The sequence below is a fragment of the Uloborus diversus genome, chromosome 10 (assembly GCF_026930045.1).
Source record: "Uloborus diversus isolate 005 chromosome 10, Udiv.v.3.1, whole genome shotgun sequence".
Lineage (NCBI taxonomy): Eukaryota > Metazoa > Arthropoda > Arachnida > Araneae > Uloboridae > Uloborus > Uloborus diversus.
Genome location: NC_072740.1, coordinates 58,568,486 through 58,581,107, shown reverse-complemented (window position 1 = coordinate 58,581,107; position 12,622 = coordinate 58,568,486). Strand labels below are relative to the sequence as shown.

At 30.7% G+C, this 12,622-nt stretch overlaps 1 protein-coding gene across 1 annotated transcript in view; it reads left to right on the top strand.

The window, feature by feature from the left end:
- LOC129231014 (protein O-mannosyl-transferase TMTC2-like) overlaps positions 1-12,622 on the top strand; it is a gene marked incomplete at its 3' end in the record, with an annotated part of 66,976 nt that overhangs the window by 52,724 nt on the left and 1,630 nt on the right. The window contains exons 7-10 of the mRNA XM_054865260.1: positions 4,857-4,979; positions 5,085-5,163; positions 9,691-9,812; positions 12,004-12,085. Coding sequence (XP_054721235.1) covers positions 4,857-4,979; positions 5,085-5,163; positions 9,691-9,812; positions 12,004-12,085 — 406 coding nt within the window. The remainder of the gene's footprint in view (positions 1-4,856; positions 4,980-5,084; positions 5,164-9,690; positions 9,813-12,003; positions 12,086-12,622) is intronic.

Below are 12,622 nucleotides of genomic sequence, written 5' to 3'. Positions count from 1 at the left end.
AGAAAGAGACACTCAACGCCTGTTCAAGAAAAACAATGGCACTTATAAACAAGCATAGTTATCTTTACTAATAATAAAGCAGAAAGTTTGTATTCATGTGTGTCTTGTTACTAGCCAGAGGCCAGCCTATAATTTTTGGTCGATTTTCATGAAATTATGCACAGAGTTAATAGTGCATCTCCAAGTTTGTTTTCTAAAATACGATTTTCTCTCCCCCCCCTTTTTTTTGTTAAGAAAAATCAAATTTTGAGAGAAAAGTGAAATGAAATTGCTCTGTCGATACGACGGAGTTAAGATATCGCTTCGAATTTGGAAAAAGAGATTTTTCCAGATTAAAATTTATATTTGTTTTGAAAGCTGAACTTTATAAATTAACTTGAAAAGTAAAGCTTTTTCAATTTAGTGCAACTTGATTTTAACCATAAAGATTCAACATGGTTTTTTTCATAGCCTGCGTAAGCTATTATCAACAAGAAAAAAATATCTGAAGTTAAAAGTGAATAGAATTGATAGCTCCTAGTTAATGTCATCGGTTTTTATTTACTCTCTGTTTTAATGGAATGTACTTTCGGTTTATAAGAAAAACATAATGTAACTATATTAAGTCCTTTTGCTAGGTTTATTACAATAAAAATCGGAAAAATGTTAAATTTGGCTTTTTAAGTTATATGATAGTTTTTAGCTTTTAAAAGGTTATGTTCGGTTTGTGTAATCAGTAAAATTTCGTCTTTTTTGTCTTACTCTTTTCAAAATCAGTTAAAATTCCAATTAAAATAATTCGGTGTACTACTCCTTATTCTACTCAATAATATTATTAACTTCTTAGAAGTAACAAAAGTATTTCCGTTTGACGTCATTAAGAGGTGCAGTTTTTCCTTTTTTAAATTGGTGATATTTGGTTTTAAATTACTTTATTTTTGTGCTTCATTTTAAATTTTTCATTTGAGCACGCTTTAAAATGCAATGAGCGCCGTATTGCCTCACGAGACGCTTGCCTAACAGATATGTTAAGAGATTGAAGGAATATTTCAATGACTTTTCTTTCTCATATGAGGCTGTGAATGACGGAAGTCATCCGAAATGGTTCTCATGAGCTCCTTTTTGAATCTTAGTCATCAACTAATTAATTGTGAGTTTTGTTGATCTATCTCGTTGAACACTTTTTGTACATTCCTCATGTTCTCAATTTTATAGTAGCACTTACGAAAGAATTTTCTTTTCTCAAAGTTCAGTTTGACAGCCAATATTTTAAGCCATAGCACTAGAAAAACAGCAAGAAAAATGTGCTCAGGGTGTTTTGGGACACTCTGAATATAAATGTGAACCATTTGATCTTTTAATTTTGGCTACAGATAACGTTTTGCGGATACAGTTAGAGTTAAATACAATCCCACACGGAATTAGTGAACATACTTATGCTAGATTGATCTGTAAAATGGATTTTCAAGATATTTCACAAAAAACAAAAGTGTGTACGCTAGCATATTTACACGCATTTCAACCTTAATATATTTATTTTTACATCAACAGCTATCTTTTATGTTTCAAAATTTACCAACAGTAAAAAATTACCGGCACTTGTAAATTTATAATGGTACGTAATGACAATGTTTGTTGGTTTGATGACAATGTTGCTCGGCACATTATTTGTTTGTTTCAACTCTGTAATATTTTGTTAACTTTTCTGCAGTGCAGAAACCATACTTCTTTGCGAGTTTTCAAGTTAACGTTCAGCTAAAAACTAATTTAGCTGAAAAGTCAAGCTCTTAGTCAATAGTATAGCCGTACATGTATAAACCATGTGATTATGCTTTCTCCTTTCAAAAAATATTCCTGTTGAGTAAAAACTCAGTTTTATGTTGACTTCTTTTCTTAAAAGATGATCAAATTCTAATAAATTTATCGCTGGTTCCCTTAACTAAAAGCTCTAAAAAAGTATTTATCCCTTTGGAAAAAAAAAATTATGTCATTATGCTTTCTGACAGACGTTATCTTTGTTTGAGCGTTCCTTTTAAAAATCTGAATGATTTGAATATGGCAATATAAAATAATGCTCTCAACGCACCAATTTTATTCGAATGTTTTTTTCTAAATTTAATTATGATTATTATTATTATTAGAATTAACTTACGGACAATTTATTATGGGTGAAGTTAAAGTCAAATGTGTTAGATGGTACAGAGTAAGACGTGAACACTGAACAGTTACAGATTGTTTACAGTTTCCAATGTTTTTATTTATTTAAACTTGAGGAAAAGGGCTATAGTACAATGTAGTCTATGGTCATTAATAAATCAATTGATATTTTTCTGGTGTGTCAACACATTGTTGGCCGTTTTTTTTAAAATTATTTTAAGAATAGTTTTTTATTTTTAATTTTTCAATGATGGGTCATTCCATACGAAATGAGCAAAATTCACAAAAAAGTGGTGGCCGCATGGTAACAGATTTTTATGAAATTTGGTATACAGGTTCCTTTTATGCCTGTATAAAAATATCTAAAATATTTTTGCTTAATATTTTTTATTTGAATAGTTACATGCGATTGAAAATTTGTCAAATTGAACAGCATTCTCATTAATGCTAAATGTTGCATTTTTAAAGGCTTGTATCTTATTAACTATTTAATGAAAACATAAAAGTTATATGTTGTTGCAATCTATGGAGTAGAGAAATTAATCTGATATTAGTAAAATTTTCAAAGTTATTATAGTTGACTTTTAGCCGAGTTTCAAAAACTGAAAATATTTCAGTTTTCTCATAATTAAGCATTTTATTTTTCAATCTCAATCTTTAAGGAATGCATTAGCTTTGCTGGAATTAATACCCAATAATGTGCTTGGTATCATAAAAAAACTACCTTACTTTTGAAGTTGTATTTTAACTCCTTTGTCTTCAAAATCAGTTTTAAACTTAGTGACATTTTGTAAAATGATGATTTTCTCCTTCACATAGACACAAAAATTCAAATGAAGGAAAATTCAGACAACTTTAAAATTTTGCAAGAATATAGAGCTGTGTTTCTACTATTTGCTTGAAGAAACTCGAAATTGGTTTTCAATTTCCAAACTTAAAATAAAATCCAGAAAAATAGCATTTTCTTTGTGTTTTATGGGTCATCCATACAGATTTGAAGAATGCGTGCGCTCGACCATATTAAATTTTTTTTTTTGAAATTCATATCCCTTAAAGCTGCATAGGAAAGATGTTTAAAACCACTTTTATTTTTTCTCTCAACTGGACCTTTGATTTTTTTAAGGTCATCAAAAGGGATTTTCGTAGTCAAAAAAGGGACTTTTTGCATTTTGGCCAAAATCTATTTGAATTACATTTATGATAGTTAATTTAAAGCTTTGATGTTAAAGTGCATAAGTTGATAGTCCCACATGCTGAGTTACGTAGCTGTAAGTTAATAATTAAAATAATGGCAACAGGTTGAAGTTCAAAGTCAAATGTAAACATTTTACTCATTTCAAAGGGGGATAACTCGCGTAGGGGACGGAAACACAAAATGAAATACGGCAAAAACTAATTACTGCAACCATGCTAAAAAGAATATGTAAATGTTGCTGTGTGTTTGTGTACCCTTTATAGATTATAGCCCCTCAAAAATCAGAAAAATGACAAAAATGACATTTTTAGACCCCTGTAAACCAAAAGGAGATGAAATGTATTTCGTCAAATATCTTATTCATGGATAAAACAAATTTCCTCAAACTCATAGCCCAATCTCAAATTCTATTGTGAATTAGACGAGATGGTCCTCTGCCCATATCTTTAAACTTAGTATGTTCTCTAAGAGCTATTTTTTTGATATATCACGAATGGAGAGGAAAATTCAACACAATAATTAAGGAAACATTTCAGCAAGTACTTCATAAACATGCTTTTGAGAAAATGAAACACGAAAGATATGGTTAGTTTTGCTAAACTTACAATAAAAAGAAGTAACTAATGAAATTTTACCTTAGTTCAAGTTACTCTAGCAACAAAAATACTCTAGCAATAAACAATTACGAAATTAGAGCAGATAGTCAGTTATAGATATTTTTTAAATCTGAATCATTTTTAATGTTATTTTTTCATTAAAAGAGCTGGAAGAGTGAATTGAAATCTGAAGTAAATTGGCAAAATTTCAATCTTTGTTAATATCTCAGATTCAAAAAAAGATTCTAATAAATTTTACTTTGCTATTTCCCAATAGAGATTTGTTTATAGAATATGGAGATATTTTTTTTTCAAGTGTACGTTTATAACTTATGGAGTTATTGAGTCACAAACTGTCCGCCATGAACTCTGAAAATTTAGGCTTAGCGTAAGCATCAACTTCTAATTTCAATAACAAAGCAACAAACCGTTTTTAAACTTCCATACTTTGCATTCCCTCATAGATATGCATGGTTTACCTAAATAAAAATTTTCATTGAAATATGTGACATGTCACAGCTGATTTGCTCATTTCGCATGGAATGACCCTGATGTGACTGAATATTTTTTCGAAAATAGTAAAGAAATAGGAAATACCGTTTTATTGCATAATACGTAGAATATAATGAGCTGCACAAATGTTATTGAAATAATTTTTTCTACAATACAATTAAATAACTCTACACGTTCGTTTCATCTGTTTTTACTCACATTTTCCTCTGAGCGAAAAATATAAACCGAGTTCCGAAAAAAAAAAATATTCACTGAGCAAAAGTAATTTAGTAATTAGAAACTATTTTATTTTTTTTCAATTTGTATGTACTTTTTGTAAGTACTTTTTTATTTATTTATTGACTTTTTCAAACAAAAAAATGTTCTGTATTTGAACTTTTAGTTTAGTTCATTTTCAGTGTTGACTCTCTAAATAGGTGTACAGACATTGTGCTGAACTAGATAGCGCTGGATTGAAAGACCCAAAAATGCATGAAAGTACTAGAATTTCTGCCCTCTTCAATTTGGGGAGATTGTATGCAGATGAAGGAAAATACGAGGTGATTTTTATTTAATTTGTTTAAAAATGTTGTTTATACCTTTTGAATGTTATTTCAAAACTATTGAAATTAAAAAGAATACCTAATGATAATGTTATATTATAGGAAGCTGTAGTAGTGTATCACGAAGCAGTGCAGAAGATGCCAGAGCATTATCAACCTCAGTCATTATATAATATGATGGGTAAGTTCTGTAGCAAAGTGCAATTTAAATTTTTAGATTCGTCAGAGCAATCTGTTGCTGTTTTACTTTCAACAGATGTAATATTTATCCTTTAAGATAACGTTATCCCCCCCCCCCCCAATAAAAATATTTTCAATATGTGCTGAGCTTTCATACATTGCAATGTTTTTTAGGTAGTAAGAATAAAACAAGTTGTCCAATATTGATTTCTAAACACGTTGAAGTAAACGAAGATCATCATTTCCGTAAAAAAGCCAAGTGATGAAGTACTTTCAACAGATGAAATATTTAACCTTTTAGATGACGTTATCCTCCCAATAAAACTATTTTAAATATATTTTGAGATTTCATACAGAGCGATATTTTTTACTTGTAAGGTAGTAAAACAAGCTTTTCAATATTAATTTCTAAAAACGTTAAAATAAATGAGGATCATCGTTTCCTTACAAAAGTCAATTGCTGTAGTACTTTCAAGAGATGAAATATTTAGCCTTTTATATAACGTTATTCGCTCCCCAATCCATTTTCAATACATTCTGAGCTTTCATACAATGAAATAGTTTTACTTGTATGAATAAAACAAGCTTTTCAATATTTATTTATCAAAACGTTGAAGTACACGAAGATCAACACTTCCTTACAAAAGGGAAAAACTTTCAGACAAGCAACCCCTATACCATTGCATAAAGTTGAGAAATAAAAAAAAAATGAAATATGGAACTCGCTTGTAAGTTAGACATCATTATATGGATTTTTTAAACTAATTATCCAGAAACTTATTATTTTTTTAAAAAAAATTCTTACATTAACTGGTATTTAAATGAAATATTAACAAAATTAATCAGGAATCTTTGTCAGGAAATTTTTCAAGGAAACTTAACAGCTAATTAATTTTTCTTCCTCTTCTTCTCCGATTTATTGGAAAAAAGATGCAGACATTTCTTTAAAAGGTTTATAACAAAGGGGCAGGATCATAACCGATTAATGTCTAACTCATTAGACTAGCCTCGATATACTAACTACTGAAATCAAGGTACATTAAAATAAACAATAATACTGTCCCTAATGCTAGATATTTCTGACAATCTGAGGATAGCGCAAGTTTCTATAGTATAACTGAATTTTCTAGTGCTATCGCTGTGCTGGACTGTACAATTTTAAAGCATATGCATGCAACTGTAGTGTTGATTTCAACTGTTAAGATACTTGGATTATGAAAATAATCACTTATATATATTGTCTCTCAGCAGAAACGTTATAAGTTTAGTTTAATTATAACTTAAATTTTTATTTTCAAAAGACTTTTTACTTGAAGCAATATATTCACTGGTAAAGGCTCTCGCAGAACTTAAATTTTTCCCTTGACCAGACTTATTCTTTAAATTTATTTATTATATCGCAAGTGAAACAATGCGTATAAGCCTTTTTATTCTGATTCTTTTTTTTCATGTATGTTCTAGGAGGATAACGGGTTTTAAGCCCGAATAAAAACATTTCCGATACATTATTTTTCATAAGATTTTGTAGCACAAAGTTATGCATGGCAGGTCAGTTGCAATATACACATACATTCAAAAAAAGCAGTTTAATGTTTATAAACAGTTTTCATAACTTCCTGTAAATTACAGATTATTGTGCCTTTATGTGTGCTCAAAAGTTGTAATACATTTTAAGAAATGTTTTTCATGTTTCATTCAGTTTACTTCACACTAAAAACTTCAAAAACTGGAATAAATGAATATAATAGCATCTTCACGATGTTTTCAATCATCTATGCGAAAATTATTTATGTATTTATTCATTTTGAGTTTTACATTTTGACTATAGCAGTGACGTCATCAAAATATTATTCAGGCCCTGGAGGAATAACTTTAAAAATGTCATGTAATGCATAAAAATATTACTAGCTACTTTTATATAAAACGACACTTTAAAAAATGAACTTATCTGAAATTCATTTACTGATTTATTTCTAAAAGTATATGAAAGAACTTTGCCAGAGTTTTGATACTGGAAGCTATAAGCAGACAATTGCGCAGAAGATAAATTTCTTTTAATGAAAGCGGGTTAGTACGAGAAGCCTGCAGTTCCAAATATCAATCAGTGTGGACCAATAACGTTGCAGAGATCACCCATTGATGAAAAGAATGATATTCCCTCCGCGATAAATCATTTTCCGAGCCCACTATTGAATCGCGGCCATCGCTTCGCTGAAAATGTGGAAGTGATTATCAGATTAAGGACGCCAAGAAGCATTCAGAGCTTTTCTTTTCAGCTAAATATAAAATGAGGTTGTACCTCGCAAAGTGGTTTAAACAGGATCTTATAGACTTGGTTTCGAACAAGTTGTATAAAAAGTTATATTGATTTTTTGAACAAACACTTCCGATTGCTTCACGCATTGTGCTGTATTTTATTCCTTTACAAATAGTTGTGTCTTAAGATGTAAGGAAACTAAAGATGAAAGGAGTAACATTGTTTGGATGTAATATTAATGTTAGGAAATCATTTTATTTTGCATCAAAAAAAAAAACTTATGTTAAACTTGGAATACATTTATCCGATAAACTTCCCTTATATTTAAAACTAAGAAGGGCGCGAAAATAAGATGATACAGGCCAATAATTAAAACCACCACAATTTATCAACGCAGGGCAGAAAAAATATCGATAGATCGCTATTTTTTGTCCGCACACAGCCTAACTAATGATAAAACGTTATCAACAAGTAATTTTTTATACAAAGGCAGTAACAGTTACTGCAAAATCGTCTTTTCTTAACTGCCTGATCTTATTTTACAGTAAATTGTGTACTCTTCATGGTTCACTGTGGTTTACTAAAACAAAAAAAGCTTTTATTTGTTCTAGAATGGCTTGTTATGTAGCTGACGAATTCAAAAAGAAAAATGTCGCTGTGTACGTAATTTTTTCCTGTGATTTGATATCCATTGAAAAGTAGACTGTAATCCAATAAGCCCGTGATTGCCATTATTACGACTGAGGTGTCCTTATTAAGACACCAATGGATCGGGTGGAGGATACGATCCTGTGCTACACATGCTGCACAAACTATGCGCAGGAGGGACACAAAAAAAAAAAAAAAAAAAAAAAAACAAGCATCTGGGCCGATTGCGACGGTGAATCTTTCTAATTTCTATGGAAGTTAATACGGACTTTCTGATAATGCTTTTAAGTTATCAAACGTGGTTGAATGTTTTTTATATTGACAATCAAGAATTTTTCCTTTTTTAAATCGTTTGATAGCACTTTTTGGCGTTTTTTCAGAGTTGACCTTACTGGGAACCCGCGTTCCTAACAACGCCAATTTGCTGTTTTTTGTTGTATTTCCGACAAGTAAAATTTAAGCTGAATTTATTCCATGCAATATTTTTTTTACACCTTTTCATGAGTCACTTTCAAGTTTAAAATAATTCATGCATCTCCAATGCATCTCACTTTTGACAAGAATGGACTATTAGACTAACAGAAGTTGCGCACAAATCTACGAACAGTTCTTTTATAATAGGAAACAAAATATTACGTATTTCATGGCTTAGCTTACTTATACGCAAGTACATTAACACCTTTATTTGGTGGCTATTTCCCATAACCATCAAAATTTGAAAATTATTAACGCGAAAAAAAATGCTATAACTGTGGTAAAACATTTCGGAAAATTACGGAACCACACTCATGTAATTAATACAAATATCGCTTTGAAAAATTATTTTAACTTGGTAGAGAAAATAGCTAAATAAAAAATATAGCTTCTAACGCAGAAAAGGCCGAAAAGTAGTTTTATATGGCCTGTACATTACTGTGGAGGGAAGAACATGAAATTCAAAAGACCGTAAGAACTGGCTGCGGAAATTTGTATGCTCATACCACTAAGAGACTTTAAAATATGTAACTCAAGGGGCAGAAGCAGATAGGGGCTAAACGATTTTGCATAGGTACCGTCTTGAAACGTGATTAAAATTTGCCTGATAAAATGATGGTTTTTGCCTCTGGAAATTCGTCAATCTTTACAGTCGAACGTTTTGCACGGTTTAATGCACAAAATTTCTTACAAATCGAGGGTGTTTTTTTTTTTCAGTTTTTGTAAGTACGTTTATGAGTTTTTCGTTGTGAAAAATAAGCTTGCCCAAGGTAGAAAACCGAATTTGACCATAAAAGAGAACTTCAGATTTTAGAATACGTCGGGGATTCTGCTAAAATAGCGGAGTGGTATTTTGACAGGTTTATGCCACAGCTATTGTGGCAGAAAAAAAAGTGGCAATTCGGGTACCCCTTTTGATCATTTTTTGTATGGTAATTAGGCACAGGAAACAAAACATTAGTTTGTTTTGCTAAATTACTTGAAATCATTTAATCTCCCAAACTCTTGTATTAATCGAGCTTTAACCAAAAAAAAAAAAACCCTAAAATTTTTAATTTAAGTCTCTCAATTTTTTTTTTTTTTTTTTTTGAATTGCTGAAAAAAAATTCCCAAAAATGCTGACATGACTCGAAATTTGTTTCGTTGCAGGAGAAGCATATTTCAAAATGGGGCATTTCATGGATGCTGAGCACTGGTACAGAGAAGCCCTCAGAGTAAAGCCTGACCATATACCGGCACATCTTACATATGCAAAATTGCTTTCTAAATGGGTAAGTGTACATAAAAGAGTTATCTTGTTCCAGGCTTACTTTATATCCGTCGATATCTCGACTCAACCGTCTTTCTCCCAGCCCGTGTGCCTTATTTTTACTTCAGCAAACAGCGATAAAACGATTTGGTGAAGAAAACTCTGCCAACAAAATACAAGAATCTCTTAGCATATATTTCTTTTCCCAAGGCTCCCTTTAAAACAGATAAAATGGAAAATCCCCCTCAAAGAACTCTTTTATTTCTGTCTTACCCGCATTCAACAGATGGCTTATGCTTTCCTCAGTGAATTAAAGGGGACGTTTTAGACGTACAGCTTCCATGTATTCAGTGGTTGTACCACAGGATAACATTTTTTTTTTGAAAAATAAGTAATAGCGTTATAACATAGAATTACATATTTAATATAATTGTATTTATGTATTTTTCTTTATTCATTAGTTTCTTTCAAGTGTGTTTAATTAATTTGTCGTGGTTTAGTCTTCACTTACTAATTTCATTTTTCCCCCTCAAAAACCTGCCATATGGTAACTTTTATATGAAAAAATAATAAAATATAAAAACTAAAAATTTAGAATCTTGTTGAATCTCATGGCCCCAATAATGGTAATTTTCATGAAAATAGTGCATACAACGTCCAAAACATTGAACTTTTACTATGAATTTAAATATTTTCCACCGATTAATCATGGTTTTGGAATTGTTGGTATATCATTTGTACTATACTTGTGAACGATGGTTAATCGTCTCAAAAATGGTGACTTCGATGCTGCAGACAACGAACGTATTAAACTGCCAAAAAACCAAAAATACGGAATCTCAAACATTGTTCTACAAAGATGATTTACAAACCCGAAAAGAACTCGCGAGATATTGAGTGTTACACTCCAATTGGAAACACAATGTTTCCAATTGGAGAAAAAGTAAGAATACCGACATAGGTAACCCCAAAGAAGCTTTTTTTTTTTTTCATGCTCAATGCTCCATCAGGTACGGAAAACTGGTTTGCGACACTTCCTAAGCATTCATCTGGAAAAGTTCAACCATACCAATTACTCACCAGACTTGGTTCCTTCTGATTACAATTTGTTTTCATTGATCAATTACTGACCAACACTTTGATTTTTAGGAGGATTTGAACAAAGGGTCGACGAATAAATCTTAGCCAAAGAGAATGACGTGTTACTTGCTCGAAAGAAATTGCTCGAACGATGGGAAACATGCTCAAGAAGCGACGACGTATACTTTGAACGAAGCACTTTTTATCATTTTTTCTAATTTAGCATGTTTTTTGAGACACAATTCATTATTGTTCACCTAGTATATATCAGAGGTGACTTCGTAAATTTTCTAATTCCGGAAATGTAATGTGCATTAATTGAATTTTGAGACAAACCAATCATATGCGAAAGGGGACCAGAAAAGCAATGCTCTTTTTATTGTTGTTACATCGTTTTATTGAACACATTCTTTATTTAAAACATGAGGTAAGCATATTAGACGTAAAGTACCTTCTGATTGTTACTATAAATATATAAAAAAATAACTATTTAATATTCAGTAAATCCAAATTTTGCTGCTATCACTGATTGGATGTTGCGGAGCATGCTTTCAATTAATGATATCACTAATTGAGTTACCTAGTATTATATATAGAATCGTTAATTTTTTTTCCAAAATTTCCACTCACAAGAAGAAGCTTGTAACTTGAAATTTTAACGGACACTGATGTGTGTCGCATTTAAAATTTAGAAAAAACGTAATAAAGTGTTGCCAGAATGAACTGTAAACTTTTAAATAAACTTAAAAATGCTTTCAAATAATAAAACTATGTAACAGGAATGAAAAACAATAAAATACAGAAAAGTTTGAGTATAATAATTTAGCCACCCTCTGTATATCTATCTATATATATAACAGGCAATTTAATAACTAATACTGCAACGAATATACATGTATTGAACCTTGGAATTCTGAAAGGACGTTGTGTAATTTATGATTAAACTTAAAACAGTGTACCTGACATCTGAAATTAAAGAGTCTGTTTAAATTAACGCTTGAGAAGGTGATTTGCATGCCGCAATCCGTTTGTTCATTTATTCTCCGTGCCTAAAGTTATTCGCATTCTAGAAATTTGAATAACAACGATTTTATTTGAATTACATTAGTGGTAACTATGTAATTATTTTTCAGGATCGATTAGAAGAAGCAGAGCAATGGTTTCTGAAAGCAAAAAATATTGCTCCCAATGATTCCAGTGTCTATCAACATTACGGTAATCAAAAACCTTTTAATTTATTTAATTTATATATGTGAAAAAAAATCAGGATCTTTGTTCTCCCCGAAAAGAGTGTTATATCTGAAAATTAAATTTAGCCTAACCAAAACTCAATTTAGGCTTATTTTAGTTTATACAGAAAATTTAATTTTTTATTGTTCAAACTGAAAACATATTTCACGACTGGGAATATTTCTTTACATACGCTTTTAAATACAAAATGATCACTTAACTTTGTTCAACAAAATAACAGTCAAAACAACGTTACAAATGCAAATTATCAACTGATTGCAAACACGTGTTTCAGGGTTTCAAGAACCATATTTTTCTGTATAAAAATGTGTAATCTTTTTAATGTATAGTCATCGGAAAGTTCAGACATTCTTGGGAAAAAAAAGCCCCAAATTTCCTTGAAGCCCTAAAACACGTGGCTAACATAAATTGTAAATTTGTGCAATTTAAACCTTGTGTTTTCTACTCTTTGCTTAATCCATTTGCATGTATATGACATTTTTACGCACTTTTTACACTTTT